This window comes from Electrophorus electricus, chromosome 2 (assembly GCF_041902795.1).
Source record: "Electrophorus electricus isolate QZ-2024a chromosome 2, ASM4190279v1, whole genome shotgun sequence".
NCBI lineage: Eukaryota > Metazoa > Chordata > Actinopteri > Gymnotiformes > Gymnotidae > Electrophorus > Electrophorus electricus.
Genome location: NC_137498.1, coordinates 38,012,427 through 38,028,790, shown reverse-complemented (window position 1 = coordinate 38,028,790; position 16,364 = coordinate 38,012,427). Strand labels below are relative to the sequence as shown.

The following is a 16,364-nucleotide window of genomic DNA, read 5'->3' as shown; positions in this document are numbered from 1 at the left end:
TTGTAATGGAATGTGCTGGGAGAGACCGCTGAGATGCAGCCCCATCTTGGATACATAAGGGAATTAGGAGGAGAGATGTACATGTCACGATATGCAGAAGGTTGCCAGTTGAATAGGCCATGTGCTGCAGGACCATTTTGACAGATTTGCTAAAGGAATCATGGCACTTGGTTTGTGTATAGTTCATGGGATTCTCACATTAATGGTGGAACCATCAACTAACTTTCCTTTTCATTTTATTCATTATAGGGATTGATTAAGCTATCACTTTTCTTTACCATTTGAGACATGAAACGTCTGTGAATATGTGCAGTTCTCCAACCATTTTACACTCTTCTCTTTCATGCCTCAGTAAATTCCTGTCTGTTCCTTAGAGACCTTTTCTCTCTGGCATCCATACAGATGACACAGGCACAGCCTAAATCAGACTTTATAAGCCTGGGAACTGATGCCTGTGATTGAATAGTTTGTGGCCAATAATAGAAAAAAAAATACTATGCAAATTGTTGTGAAGCCATGCAGATCTTCTAGTAACCTTTTTACCATGGCTCACCAGTAGCTCAATAAGCCATAGTCACCACAGTGTCTATAAATGATTTACATAGCAGTCAGTTCATGCATCTCTCTCTCTCTCTCTCTCTCTCTCTCTCTCTCTCTCTCTCTCTCTACCCCTTTTTTTTCTCTCGTCCCTTCAGCTCCATCCCAGTTGCTGCAGCCGCTCTAGTAGTAATGAGGCAAAATAATTGACACAGAAGCTCCAGGCAGTGCTTTTGGGCTAGGCTCCCAGTGACAGTCCCACAGCAGAATGACCAGCACAAGGCACAGATGCCATCAGAAAGTCACAGTGATTGAGTGGCTGGAAGATCAGAATTCAAATAGGGCCAAGACCTGAACAAAACCTCTTAATAGTACATTTTCAATATCAACTAAAGATGATCTGAAAATACAATAAACTATCTGGTGTGCATAGTATTATTGATATTTAACTGATGTTTGTGAAATGGTACATTTCCACACTGATCTCAGTTGACAAATATTTCCTTATTGATGTGTGTAGAGTGAATCCTGGCCTTATTGGGATTCAGAAGCAACCCAGTCCATCTGGATTATAGCTGGTAGGGAGTGTTCAGTAGGACTCAGACTGATCCGTTTTTCATGCTGACTCCGAGTGACGGAATTGCTGGGTGACGGATGGTCAGATTGGTGCCAGTTGCATGCCAGTCAGTACATGGGACCTCACTGAGCCACTTGGAGGAAGAGTGAGAGATGAGACCAGCCCACAGCAATAAGGCCTAGCACAAGCTGCCAGTGCACAGGGTGTGGTCAAGAAGGAACAGATTTTTTTACTCAGTGTTTTCACTTGCCTTTAAAATATGAGGTTAATATTGTTTATATCCTGTCCTAGTTGAGAATTCTGTAGGTAGTATTATTTGCATTAGTAATTGTATTAGAGTTGTTAGATTTTTTTTGGCAGCACCTTACAGTTGGTCTGTCAGAAAGAGTAAGCCATTTGAAGCAAATATATTTCTGTCCTACCATTTCAAATACATTTTGTGTCATTCATGAAACTAAAGTTGACTATTTAGTTGTATCTTCTGTGAGATTTAAGGTGGACAGAAAATTGAGGCAAGTGCTGCACAAGTTAAGGTGTAACAAAAGAACAAGAAGCCTACTACAGTGCTTCATTCAGAATTGGTAGCTAAAGAGATCTCAGATGTTTGAAAATATTCTTATACACATAAACACCTAATTAAAACCCACATTTGTTGTTTTCTTTATTTTATATCTTTAATTGCTACTTTTTCAGTGTGTTTGTATAGCTGTAGTTTATAACTAACTGGGTTTTGCCAATAAGATTGTGACCATGCCTTATTTTTACTTAACTTTCTTCCTTGCCTGAGCCACATATTTCTTCTGTGTATTTTAATCTCATGTCCACCAGAAGATTCTGACTGGTGAGGATGCCTTAGGCCTCACCTGCATCAGGTTGGGTTTTCTAAACTCATCACTCGTCACCTTTTTTTCAGGACTGTTATGAATAAGCATTGGCATTGGTTCTTTCCAGGAGGTTAGTTTGTGTCAGGCAAAGCAAAAGGTTCCAGGTGACTGGATGGTGCAGATTATATAGCTGTTGCCTGGTCACTCCTATTTGTTGCTTCCATATCGATGTGGAATGTGCTGGGAAAGTCATCTTATAACCTTACATAACCTGCAGAGCTTGCTATGCAGCAACCTGGTTTCTTTCAAATACTTTGCAATTCAATAGTTATTCACAGTGGAACACTTTGATGGCAGCAATCACAATGCAGTGAAGAATAATAGTGTGGCTTTTTTTAAATTTTTTTTTTTACTGCACACATTTCCTCTGCGGGCAGGAAGCAGTGTGTGATTTCATGTCTTTCAGCGATTATGGCTGTTTACTCATAATGACTGTGCATAAATGCACTGGAAAGCTTTGATGTTCTTCCCCAAGGCCCTCAGTGTGGGGTCATCTTTACATGCCATTTTACACACATTCCCAGCAGTCAACAAACCCATCAGAATGAGGAAGAGGGATGGTGAAAAAAAGAAAATTGTCTGGTCACTCATATAAGAACTGACACCAAGGAGCACAATCTCATGGATTTTTGAGGGGCTTGACATCTGTTTTAGCTGTCCTGTTCACTATGCAGCCTGTCACATGGTCTTGGTGTACAGAAGCTACCCTTGACTGATGTAAATAGGCGAACTGTTGGTTGCCATTAGGTCCTACTTCCTTAAGCATATTTGCATTTATTACTATATGACCTCATAGTTTAGTTATGTAAGGTTATGTTGATGTTTGGTGTCCAAGAGTCATAACCATGACTCAAATGAGGGATGTAAAACTTGTTTTTATTTGATGTGCAAACAGACTTGAATAGCTCTTTTAGTATTTACATTCACTTTAAGATACCTGCCCTGCAACATTTCACCAGCATTGAGCTATTGACATCTGTGAGTTTTTAGTGGGTAAACTAAAAATTACTCAAATGATTTGCATTTCCCCACGTTAAGCAGCAAAATATATCCTGAACATGTGATCTGTTTATTTGGTGAGAAGTGAAATCTGGCAAAGGCCAGCAGTTGTGGTAGTTTCATGTCTGTCTTTCCTTCTCTCATTTTGAAGGGAACTTAAATAAGCCTTGCTCAGCATCTAAGTCTTGCACGATCTCTCTCTTTGGCTCTCTCCCACTTTTCTTTCTTTCTGTCTCTCTCCCACATATGTTTTCCTACTCTTCTGTTTCTCTCTGCTGCTCCCGCATTCTCATCTTGAAGGCCCGACATCAAAGCCTTCTCTTAGTCCTTGTTACAGGTGGAGATTTTTACTGCCACTCTTAAGATTTTCTGTCAGACACACCACACCTGGTTGTGATTATGCAGCTGTTCAATTAACTCTGTATACAACCTTCTGGTGTTCATTTGATGTAGAACAGCACAGTGAATTTGAAAATTATTTTTACAAGTAATGAGCGTGTGAACTTTGTGACAGTATATTGAGAAGCATGCACATGTGGAATAGTGCCAGAAAAGCTTGGGGGTGAGTTATTGCATTAACCCAGGTTCCAGGACAAAATGATTGTGTACATGATATTTATTTGCTTTCGTGAATTTTGATTACACATCCAAAGTTGGAAATTGATGAGTTTAATCTTTTAAAACCTTTTTGGTTTGATAAACTGTGACATCTAAAATGAATTAATGAAAGAATAAAGTTTATATATGCTGAGGTATTTTTTACAGAATTTTTCCAGTGCCAATTGTCCCATTTTGTAATTAGCCATAGAAGAAGATATTGGTTAAAATCATAATTTTAGGTAATTAACCTATGAGGTTTACTTGACTGTAGAGTCACACCAATTGTTTTTGGCATTAAAAAAATATGGTGGCTGTTGCCTAGCAGAATGCACTCATAATCCCAGTCCACACAGACATGGCTTTACAACATGGCACTTCAGAGCACTGACTTGTTCTCTTTTAGAAATGTGGTGCAATGACCCCAACTGAAAAAGGAACTGGTTCTGCATGTATAAATTGAAACATATTAGTATCAGATTGTAAAATAAAAGCTGCATAGCAAAACAAAAGAAGAAAAGGGAAGCTCCAGTTCTTTGTTTCACCAAAGCGGTTCTTCCATATATCCTTTCTACCTGCTGATACATCAGTGGTACAGAAGCTCTCAGCTATGGACTGAACACATGGCAAGGTCCCGCAATTGCTACAGCCAAATTGTGGTCCTGATCCCATTCATGTCCTTCTCTGGGACATGGGGGGGGGGGGGGGGAGCTTGTTTTTGAGGAGGGAATTCTGCCTGCATCTTGGCCAGTGCTTCCTGTGGCCTGAACCCTGTCCAGTTGATTGAAATACCTCCCTAAGCCCTTGGGCTGGAAGATGACCGTCTGAGAGCTTGGAACAGCTGAAGAAAATGTTCATGCTAGCATGGGCATATAGATGGCTCACTCCACCATAACCAAGCCATCTACAGCAGCTCTGTGGGCAGGGACAGCTCTGTGAGAAGCACCTCTATCATGCTGTTTGCCTTCTTGTGTCCAGCCCCAAGGAATTTTAATGGATAAACATGTAGTAGTGCAGTCAAGCTCTCTGTGTATAGAATCCAATCAATACAGTCACCATAAGAGTAGTAGGCTCTGCCTGTCTGTGGCACTTATGTATTTATGTTAAATGTTGTTTATATGGCAGTGTTTTCCTAAGGATTTCACTTATTTTCTTTGGAATTATTTCAGGGAATATATTTGCCCTTTCTGAGAAACAGGCAGCTTATGACAAGAAAAAAAAGTGATTATTCTTCGCAATGCTTAATTAGAATTTCCCCGTTGATTGCTTATGTTTTGATAACGATTTTATAGAGTAACTCGGGAGAAAGTCTGACCTCACCTTCACCCCTCAAAGCCCATTCACAATTTCCTTCCTCTTTACGTGCTGTTCCCAACATGCTTCACACTTGGAGAGCACGGCTCCATCCCATCTTGAGGTTACAACCTCAACAAAGATGAGATTCTACAGCTTAAGCCGATGAGTTCGTGATAGCCACTGTGTACCCATTCTAAGAGAATTATTGATGACCCCACGGGAGGGTTGAGAGATGTATGAAAAAGAGCATTGCTGCTGGATAGTGCAGCATGGCTCTGGTGTTTCATCATATTTCATGCTAACGACTTTGTCTCTGAGTTCGGGCTCAAATTACACTCTGATAGAGCGATCAGGCAGTCAGCCAGACAGACATGATGGGCCTATATGTCATTGCCAAAGGAGAAAGGGAAATATTGACTGCAGATTTGTGTGTGTTTGTGTGTGTGCTGAATTTATTTGGCCTTAATGCTCTAATGAAAAAAGACGATAGCCGATTGACAGGTAATTACTACTAATGAATGAGTTGCAGGCACATAGAGAGGTGATTAGGAGCTGTCGGGCAGGGCAGCTGCAGGCAGGACTAGAGGAGATCTGTCGCTGAGCTACCCAGGCAGCAAGATGGGGAGCACCACAGGCCCACTTGTGAGCCTGAGCCTCCCAAAACTTGTCCCCTTCTCTAACTGCTCCATAAGCCCCAGATGCCTATCCTTGGCTTTGCCTGCAGCCACCACAACACTTAAGAGTCCCATGAACCTGCATGGCTGACACGGCTTGCTAATGTATTCTGCTGCACATGCATAGCTGTGTGGCAGACGCCTCTTCTAATTGGTTCATTTCTATTCTGAGATGCCTTTGCCACCTCACCATAACTGCTCCATTTTATTGGGTCTGAGCAGTTTTCATTCTGTTTACCCACTAATGCTTTCTGCAAGTGTTCAGTTGTGTCTTATCTAAGCATTATGTGTTTACTGCAGTGGAAGAAAGCCACACAGCCATAGCTGCAATTTAGAGATGGAGGTATTTGAAAGCAACACATTTTAAAAAGGCATATATGCAATGGAGTGGATTTGTTAATAGAGGAGTGCTTCAGGTCTTCAGCCGTGCCTGGGTCCCTCTTTGTCATTCAGTCAACCCCGGATTTGTTCCGCTGGTTACGCCACAGTGCAACAGCCTCCATATCCGACCATAATTTCACAGGGTGATGAACAGAATTATTCACTGATGCATATTGTGCAATGTTAGAATGTGCTGCAAGAGAAGAGAAAGACATTCAAATAAGCACATTATGGATTCCTTCCCTGTGGAGGATCTCTGATAAATGGTGTGCTAGAAAGGTCACTGTAAGCATCAGCTATGCAGTAACCCTCCCTACACCCCTATACCTGGCATGCACAAATACACTTATTTCGCTGACACCCTTCTCGCTGTGTCCCAAGTTAAATAAATCAAGCGGGGGTGGGAATACTCCTCGCAGTGCAGGGCGGCTCCACCCCCATCTCAGATCAGCCCTGGAGGAGGGGAGAGGTGACATGGCCCTCCGTTCTCCACTGAATTCAAATAAAACCTTGTAATGCTCTCACCATAGACTGCCCAGGTAATCATGCATCAATCAAAACTGGGATTTTTTTTAAACTAATTTCCCAGTTAACGAGCTGATTACAAAAGATCACAATTAATGCATTTCTATTTAGTGCAGTTCTATTTTGTAAGGTGGATATGTCTCTATGGGAATAACTAATAACCCAGGGGTTGTAATTCCAGTGCACTATATACCTCTACAGAGAGTTCTGTGAGCTTTAATAAATTGCTTTGATGCACATTGGCTGGATGTAAAACAGTATCACATTTCCATTTCGTCTTTGCACTCCCTTTTCACTTCCCCCAGTACTTCCCTCCAGTCTACAGAGGCAGGCGTTGAGACACTTGGTTTGTGGCTAGTTTGGATGATGCTGATGATATCACAGCCATAGCAGGGTGCTAGTGTTGCTTGAAAGTGCAGGTACAGCACTGGAGGATGCATTGCAATTCATCCACTCAGTGGCCTTCCATGTGAAGAGTGGAAAGCACAGGCTCCTGCTATAAGGGCCACTAATCCCTTTTTCTGCCCAGCTGCACCCCTGATAAGGGAGGGTGAGGAGGCCTGGCTGGGGCACGCACAGCCCCCTCTCTCTGCCTCTCATCTCCATTTTGCATTAAAGAGCATGGGAGAGGAGGTACGCAGTCTGTCTCAAAGCCTGTCACCACCGCCACTGTCAAGGGACTTTATACTGCCAGATAATGAGTTGTGGTTCTGATCATGTGTAGACACAGGTGCTCTATCAGTATGGGAAGCTTTAGCACTCTGCACATGTAGAGTTCAAAGGTGAAGCCAGTGCCAGCTCATCACGTCTCATCTCTCTCCCCATCTGCTGCCTTTCTGGAGCCTGTTTGAAACAATCAAACAAGCAAAAGTTTTGCCAAATCTTTTGGATAGTTGGGATGGTTTATTAATAACTCTTATGCCATCTGAGTGTGTTATAAGGGAGCAGTTGGATTAACCATGGCAATATGTCAGTGTTTATCAGTCACTACTATGGGTGCATAGTATTATAAAGCAACACTGCTCCGCCAAGTGCCACAGAATGAAGCACTCGTGGTAGCTGAGTGTGATTAACACTTCGCCTCTCCTAGTCTCTGTGGGGAAATTGCATATCTGCTTCAGCAATTCTTCTACTCTCATGCAAGCACAGCTGCTGTCTTCAGCATGGAGATATTCCCGCTTCCCCCTTTTCAGTGTTATGATGGGCATGTCAAAGATGAGCAGGGACTCCTGGCTCTGGCTAGTCCTGGTAGAAGCCTTCAACAAGTGCCTGTTTGCTCATTCTCCCCATTCAGCTGTGCTCCCTGTGCTGTGACCCCTCAGATCCATGCGCTCTGACCTCCACGTGGATCAGCTCACTAATGAGGAGGTGGAAACAATGTACACAGCCTCCCGTCACATGCATGCCATTGGGGGATCAATTTTCACACCAGATGATTAACCCCTGGGATGAGCGCCATTGCCATGGAAACAAAGAGGCAGCTGCCTTAATGGGAGCAGTTTTAATTGGAAGCGCCCGACACAATGCTTACGCAAGGGGGACGCTGATTGGCGGGTCACTTGCCAGAGTTCTCTCCCTGCCCTCTGGACCACACAGAGGCAATGCTCATAATGAAACCAGCCAAAGTTCATTAAGCAATGTGATGGGAGCGTTTTGGACAGCACTCGCCAAGGCCACAACCCCTGTCTGCATGCAAACATCTAACAGGCAGAGTCGCAAGGTGGGACATGGTCTCCTCCACCCCTCCCTTGCTCTCTGCTCTCACCCAATCACAGCAGGAGAATGGTAAACCAGATCTTATAGCTGTCTCTTTTTTAAAAATCCAGTTCAAACACATGAGGGGAAAGAGGAGGTGACTGGCATTCTCCCTCACAACCCACAGAAACCATTTACCACCGGGAAAAACCAGCTAGGGTACCTGCTGCTTACTGGATTTGCTCTCTTGGTCTATGAGATCTCCTAACGACAGAGATATTGCTTATATTTCACTAGTAGAACTTGACTGAAGTGCATTACTTGGGCTTTTAGATTAAGCCTTGTGCCTGTAATGTGGGACATCAGCAAATCTTAAAATAATGAAGCTAAAAATGCTTATTATGTTACCCCTCCCCAAATCCAGTTATTTATTCCAGACATGCATGTGGTGGTAATATGAGAACACTGCAGCGGATGTGTTCTCAGGGGCTGTCCAGCTGGGCTCTTCCACTAAACCCTCACACACTCACTCCATGGTTGCACTCTGGGAGGCTTGGATGGGGTGTTGTAGGCATTCCCAAACACAGCACGTTTTCACACTTCATATCTTCTAATCCACTACAGCCAACACCCAGCATGCTGACAAATCCAAAGCTTAGAAGAGACTAGCAGCCTAAAGGAAAGAGTTCCAGAGAGGGGCTGGTTCTTGCAAGTGTTCTGGGTGGTGTGGTTGGGTTGGGGCAGAGGTGGGGCTGGAACAAGCTGTCTGTATGCCCTGTGTTGGGGGGAACCCCAGCTACAGATCTCAGTCTCTCCAAACATTCCTTCTCAAATGGCTTTTACATTCTCTTATTTTCAATGGCATGAAAAGTACTGTTATGATGTTCCCAAGGAAAAAAGTCCGCTTCCTCTATGAACTCTTGGGTTGTAAGTCTTGCAATAAATATGCATGTAGACACACACACTGTATTTATTTTGTTCAGCAGTTGTGGTGCATTCCTTCCAGTGTGATATAGCACATTCATTAGAGCAAATGATTGCAGGAGCTATGATTAGTGCATCGTCACTATGGCAATTCTGTATCTGTACCAGAGGACTTATGAACAAGCTGTTCAGTGCTTTTTCTTTAGTAATGTCTCCCTCTTACATGCACATGCACACATTCATGAACACAAATCTGTTTATGGACACACATGTGACACAGTGGCTCTCGTACATGGTTCTTAGCAGACGGAGGTGAGCGCATGCTGCGAGCTTGAGAACATGGTGCCCCACACAGCTTTGGCAGCACCCTCATCCTGGGCCCTAGAGGAAGTGTTTTCATTACTCGCAGAGAGCCCGTACCATCAGGGAAGATGCAGAACCGCATGATGTCATGTTGTTATCATATCAGGGCATCCATCACTGTGACTCGTCGGGCCAGGCAGGGTGGCCGGCTTTCTGCTGGGCACTGCCTTGTGCTAAGCTTCTCCCGGCCACGAATCGGCTTTATCTGCCTATATCTTAGCCAACTGAGTGTCTGTGTAGGATGGCAAAGACATTTCCTAGCTTGTGCAGGAGACTGTGTTTTTGTTTTGGTTTTTTTTGCTGTAATGGATGCATCTGGTATGTATCTAGCATGATCTCCTCTCTTTAATGGAAGAATCTGTGATGGTAGGTGTTCAAGGAAATGTTCTGCTTTGAAGCACCCCCCAACAATGCCTTTATTGACTTCAACAAGAACTTAACACATGTATGCATATGTACTCACACACCAATACATGTATATATGTCGGTATGTAAAATTGTTTTGAAGCTGATTTAACCAAACATTGCTCTTGTTTATCTTGCACTATATATGTATATCCTTAAATGTCCAAGCTTTGCTAATGTCCTCTGTTCATATTCAAGTAACTGGAAGAACAAGGCATATGTCAGGTTTTTAGAAACCTTCTTTGGGCTTTTTGTTGACATACTGTGTTGTGATCTTTGCTTGATGTGAGTGTACATATCGAATCTTCCTGCTACATTTGCATACATTCTTGAGTAGTATAATAGGCTTTTTCAAAACACACACACAACCCAAGTGAGCTTTCTATTTAGAACCAAAAAGCCAAATATATTAAAATAAGGCTGTCAGCTGCCAAGCTGCCAGTGCTTTGTGGGATTTTAATGATGTTTTCCAAGGCTGTCTGCTCCCTGCACTCTAATGTTGAAGAGGGTGAGGGAGCGCGGGAGCAGCCATGCCCAGGACAGGCTCTTTCCTCACAGATCCTGCCTTGCTGTCTTCCTCTTCTCTCTCAGCTCTGACACAAAAGAGCTTGGGCCTCTGCCACTCTCTGGGATGCCTGCCATCTGATCCTTATCTGTTCATTCAGTTTATGGAGGTGGGGTATTCTCTGCTACCCTCCCTGCCTAAAAATAACCCGCAACAGCAGCTCTATTGAGACTGCCCTGAGCCTTTGGACCATTGTCAGTTCAAACTGGCCTACGTGTGGGGGCTGCTTGTTGAAACACCCAGCAGCCATTTGTTTAGGTGGATTCTTAGACTGCAATATATGGCATAAGGGCTACGCATGGCATTTTTGAGACTCGTGTACTGGGTCTGCCTTTGTGCTCCCCCTTGTGGTAAATGAAATATGATTTGCAAACAACACCTATATTGCATGGTGATGTTTAAATGTTAATTTAATACCTTCCTGAAATGGAAGTTTCAGACAGGAACTGTGGTTTTCTCACCATGGCCAAAAGTACCTGATGTAAATATTTACTGTGATGTGCTAAATGTTCATGCTGATGGAGCACATGATGATGTGAATGATGTAGCCTATTTGACATGTGATAAATGTTTACTTGACTTCACTTTTGTTTAAATTTGTCTCTCTCTCTTTCTTTCTCTCTTTCTCCCCCCACCCCCCTTTAGCTTCTCCAGTAAGCTCTGCTTGGCAGGTGCACTTTGCTCCTCACTGTGATGTGTAATGGCTCCTGCACTGGGCACTCCATGGGGATCAGAGGTCACAGGGTCAGAGGTTGGCGGATGGACGGCACCGGCCAGCAGAGAGCTTGCTCTGGTGGGCCCGCTTGCCGTGCTCTCGGCTTTCCTGCTCCTCACCTTGCTCCTGCTTCTGTGTGCTGGATGCCAGGGGTGAGTACCCGCCCAGCTCCACCAGTCAGTGTGGACATCCACAGCTTCAGCACACATGGTCTAACCTCTTCCATAAAGTGTGTGGACCTGCCTTCCTGGGGTTCTGGCTCTGGTTCCTAAAGCTGCTTATGAACAATGTATTTTTAAAGTACATTTAACAATAGACAGTTCAATGGAACTGAATAGTGTACCACGTTGTACATGGTACACCATCCCTGTACACTGCATCACATTTACTGTAAGCAATTCAGTATTACTATAGTACATGCCCATTGGAAAATTGGTACAGGCAAATTGGCATGTAATTCCAAACTAGTTCTTTATCTTCAAACGTATGGATCAAGGTAATTAATCCACATGTGCTAGGGCAGCATCCTATAGGTTCAAATTACAGGTTTAATCAATGTTTTTTCAGTAGTCGTCCTTCTCTTTTTTTTTCCCCAGGCAGAAGAAGGCAAACCAACTTCCTGGAGACCATGAGAACCTGATGAATGGGGTATTTTGGGGCACATTTCACATCAAGGATTTTCTGCATTTCAGCTCACTCTGTGCTGACTGAGGCTCGTCATACCTTATGAAGTACTTTTCTTCTCATCAGCGCAAAGGCATTTTCCAAAAAGGATTATGATTAAAGGGCCCTGGCAAAGGGCGTGTTTGAGCTGCATGGGGAGAGAGTTGATCTGTGGTGTTGTACAGTAGTGAGGGGCTGGTCCTGTTGTGGTGGGCACGTGGGGTGGAGGGTTTGCAGATTGGGGACAGAATGATGGGACTTCCTGAAGCTCTTGCCCAGGGTAAAAGCATGAGGCAGGAAAGTTTACTTTGCTTCATGGTTTGGCCAGGACAAGCTTGGGTTTGAGAAGCCTGTCCATGAGGGTGAGTCTTCTGCAGGGAGGCGAAGGTTCAGCACTGTTCAGCAGGGAGCATCTATGACAATCACATTGGACTTTTTTCTTTCTCTCGCTCACTTACACACACACACACACACACAGACACACACACACACAGACAGAGACACACACACACACACACACACACACACACACACACACACACACACACACAGAGACAGAGAGAGAGAGAGATGTTTAGTTGTTGGCCATAACCATCTCTAAGTGGTTAATTTTCTGATGACTGTCTACTGAATGGGGACTATGGGCTCAGCTCAGTGCTACCTGCCACCAAAACATTTTGGTAAGATTCTTCTGAGGAGACATATTACGGACCGATAAAGAAAGGAGTCTCACATATGAAGGAAGAAACCCTCTCACCTTTTGGTCATACATACTGACATTTACCACACTGTTTTGCTGCCAGCTCCACAGCCTATGTCAGTCTTAAAATTATTTTCTTATTTATCTTAAGTATTTTCTGTTTTATGTAAATATGGAATTAAGTTGCAAGATTTAGGTGGCTAAAGGACCATGCCAGGATAATGTAAAGTGAGGTTGTATGGACAGTGGTAAAGCCTTTGGTGAGAATTTGATGTAATCTCTCTCTAATCACACCCTGTAGTATGTGAATACGAAGCCCAAAGGGAGTGGAAACCTTTTTTTAATAGTGATGGATATCTAGTGGGCAGCCTTTATATAATAATGTATGCCTCGTCATGGAAAATGCTGAGGAAGTGTTCTTTTAAATGGCAGTGTCTGTCACAGGATGATGGGTTAAATGGGGTCTTTGTCTTCCCCTGACGAGCAGAGTGCCTATTTGCTTTAATCTCCAGCCTCAGTGGGACTTAATCACCCTGCTAGCAGTGCCACTAGGTGGAGCCAGAGTCACTTTCTGGCTACGGTTTGAAAACAAAACACTTCATCTTCTTGCTTTTGTCCTAATTGTTTTTTAGGCTGTGTGGATTTCTAACAGTAAGGATACCATTTGATTTGACTTCATCAATCTTAATGTCTTAATGCAGGTATCAGAAAAAGAGACATGTAGCCAGTCAGCAGAAACAGGCAGTCATGGCACTGATCTGGTGGCCAGTAGCTCCCACAATGGACCTCTTACAAGTGGTACAGGTAAAATGCCCTTATTAATTCATAATATTTCCAAGTACAATTTTCTTATTATACACACAATATGCATGTGCCCTGCTCTGACTCAAGCAAATTCAACAGCCACTTTGAGAGCCACCCAACTTGTACCTATACTCACTGACCTTTGGAAGGGATACACCTGTTTTTGTATTTGATTAGACTGATTAGTTTTCTGATTCTTAGTTTTCTATTAGCATGCCAAACTTGTCAGCCACCCTCTGCTCTATTCGTCACTGGTTAGTTTCTGACTGCAGGAGCACTGTGGCTGGTATTATTAGGTGCTGGACCATTCTCAATAAGGTAGCATGGTTGCAGGTGTACAAGTACAAAGTATTTTTAATACAGTGGTGTGAGGAAGAGATTGATACTTGTTGCTGGTTTGAACTGGACCTGCTTCAATTTCAGTCTTTGTTTTCTTCTTTGGCGGTAGTACTCACCGACGCCATGGACACCAGTCCGCACCCTTCAGAGGAGATGCTGTCCAGCCTGTCGGAGCTCCGCTCCTCCAAGTGCCCTCAGGACCGCGAGCTGCCCAGCATTCCAGCCTCCAGCACCCTGCAGGGGTCGGTGGTGCCAACCAATGGGCCCGGGGCCTCCGGTGATGGCACCTATGAGGTGCTGAAGGATGGCACATCGCGCGATGCCAGTGTTGAGGACTCCCTCTATGAAACAGTGAAGGAGCTGAAGGGCCTGGCTCCACCCAGTGCTGCGGAAGACCCTGCTGACCTGGCCAATGATCTCCCAAGTCATGCGCCGGCTACGCCCGAGCACCATGCCCTACCCAATGGTGCTGAATACGCCTCTGTCAACCTCAAAAAGAAGAGCCGCTACAGTGCTGAGGTGGAAGCACGGCGCTCAGCAGCCAGTATGCCTCCTGAGGAGCCAGAGGAAGAGAAACCTCCACCCATACCGCACAAAGTGCTGGACAAGACCGAGAGCCAGCAGATCAATGGCCTGCACAACGGCCAGGTGAGGGAGCCTGGAGCGGTGTATGGCATCCGTGCAGGCAGAGAACATGGTTGTTGGTGGAGTTAGGGTTTCTTCTGTCCCACAGCGGTGGGAGCTGGAGTTCGATGTGAATAGAGAACAATAGCTCGCACCAGCTGCTTAATTACAAGCTTTTACATGGCTGCAGTTTCTGAATGAAGCCATCTGCAGAGGGGTGAGGACACCTCCTCCTGCACCTGCCAGCAGAACTGTGTGGGGTTCTTGGGATGGGCTTTAGGCCCAAAAATGCCTGTGCGTGCACACACACAGACACACACACACACACACACACACACACACACACACACACAGACATATGCATGCACATACACGCGCACACACACATGCACAGACACACACACACACACACACACACACACACACACACACACACAAAAAACCCCACATCCCTCCATTGGCACCAAAATAGCTTTGGTCTTCCCTTTGTCTCCGGCCCTCCTTCCCACTTTTGTCTTCGTTCCTCTATCCAATTAGTTCATTGGTAATAAAGGATTTGGCGGTCTGACAGCCAGGCCTGCCCCTCTGCTCTTGTTCCTGCACATGGGCACCTGATGCTTTCCAGCATGACTTCCCCCCTCGTGGACCTCATGTGCTATAAAGTCAGCACTTCCCTCCGTTGCGCGGTGCAGTCCGTGCTTGCTTCCCCTCCCTCCGCACCCATACGGCCTGCGCTGCGTTTAGGCTTGACCTTTACTGCGATGTCTGCATGCATGCATGAGAGGACTGGTGGTGATTTTGTAGTGTGTGCTCGTGTGTGTTGGGAACATATTAATGTCACATGGCAAGATGCTAGCCAGCTCATTTGGAGCACTGCAGTATGTGGGGATCTTTAGCTGGGGTTAGGGCACAGTGCAGTCCTGTTGCAGTTGGAGGATTTTTCAGTGTATATGAAGCATTACAAGACTGCTTGTTACGTCTCAAATTCTCTCCCACAGTGATCCTTTTTCGCAACAGCAATGCTGCTCTGAATCAAAGGCAATGTCCTCTGTTAGTAATCACATTCACACCTAATCAGCAGCCCTAGAGATGTGATCTTGTGGCTGGGAGGGAGTCTTGTGCTAGCCAGGCTTTTGGAGCGCTCTGGACAAGCGTCGGGCTTGCACGCAGCCCCTGGAGCAGCCCTGCCGTCTGACTGACAGCCTGCCTCCATGATGAATGGGATGGAGGAGTGTTTCTGCGTGTGGGGTCCGTGTTTGTGTGTGAGACCTTGTCAAATAGCAGTGGGACACACACACACACACACACACACACACACACACGGCATCAGGAGTGCTGTGTACACAAGTACACAGGTGCACACACAGAAACACGCATAAGAGTAATAGCTTCATGTTAAGCTGATCAGTGTTCCATCATATATTCTCATGAGAACTCGTTCAAGGATGCCAGGATTTTGAAAGGTTGTGTGAAATTAAGTTTACAGTCCTCATATAAGGGCGTTGCCTCCTTCACAAACTACTTCTCATTCATACATTGCTTAGTTTCCATATTCACCAGGTCATACACATTTCAAACAGCAAGGGGAAATTAAAAAGCCACACAACAGCATAGACCAGGTGTGAATAATGTGTATGTGTAGGAGTGTATGTGAGATTTAGGGGTGTATGGCTGTGTGGGTTGCTGGTGGGAGAACTTCTTAATGAGCTGCAGCTCAAGGGGTGGTTGGCACGGCAAGGGAATCCCTTCGTTTATTAAAAACCAACATCAAATGCACCTTTGCAGAATGGCTCATCAAGATTTACTTTTTGGGCATGCTGGCAGGTGGCCCACCTGTCGGATGGAACTGTGCCTCTGTAGTTCTGTAACCAACGAACCAAACCAATAAAACTGTCATGAAGCTGCAGAGTGGAGGAGAAGTTATTTTATTTATTTCTAGCATAAACGCTGTGTGGTGGTGATGTAAAAAGTGTGGCAGGTTGTGGGCTGTGATGCAGGGACCCCTTCTCCCCCCACCATCTGTGATGCCCCTCACATTATACTGCATATCACCATGTCAGGACTCCAGTTTGTCATTGCCTGAGCACACTGTGCTGC

The 16,364-nt window shown here is 44.8% G+C and overlaps 1 protein-coding gene across 1 annotated transcript in view; it reads left to right on the top strand.

Annotated features, from left to right (window-relative positions):
* Positions 1–16,364, top strand: part of pag1 (phosphoprotein membrane anchor with glycosphingolipid microdomains 1) — a 28,475-nt gene that overhangs the window by 8,242 nt on the left and 3,869 nt on the right. The window contains exons 2-5 of the mRNA XM_027006364.3: positions 11,068–11,289; positions 11,734–11,785; positions 13,202–13,304; positions 13,753–14,291. Of these exons, the coding sequence (XP_026862165.2) occupies positions 11,123–11,289; positions 11,734–11,785; positions 13,202–13,304; positions 13,753–14,291 (861 nt within the window). The 5' untranslated portion in view covers positions 11,068–11,122. The remainder of the gene's footprint in view (positions 1–11,067; positions 11,290–11,733; positions 11,786–13,201; positions 13,305–13,752; positions 14,292–16,364) is intronic.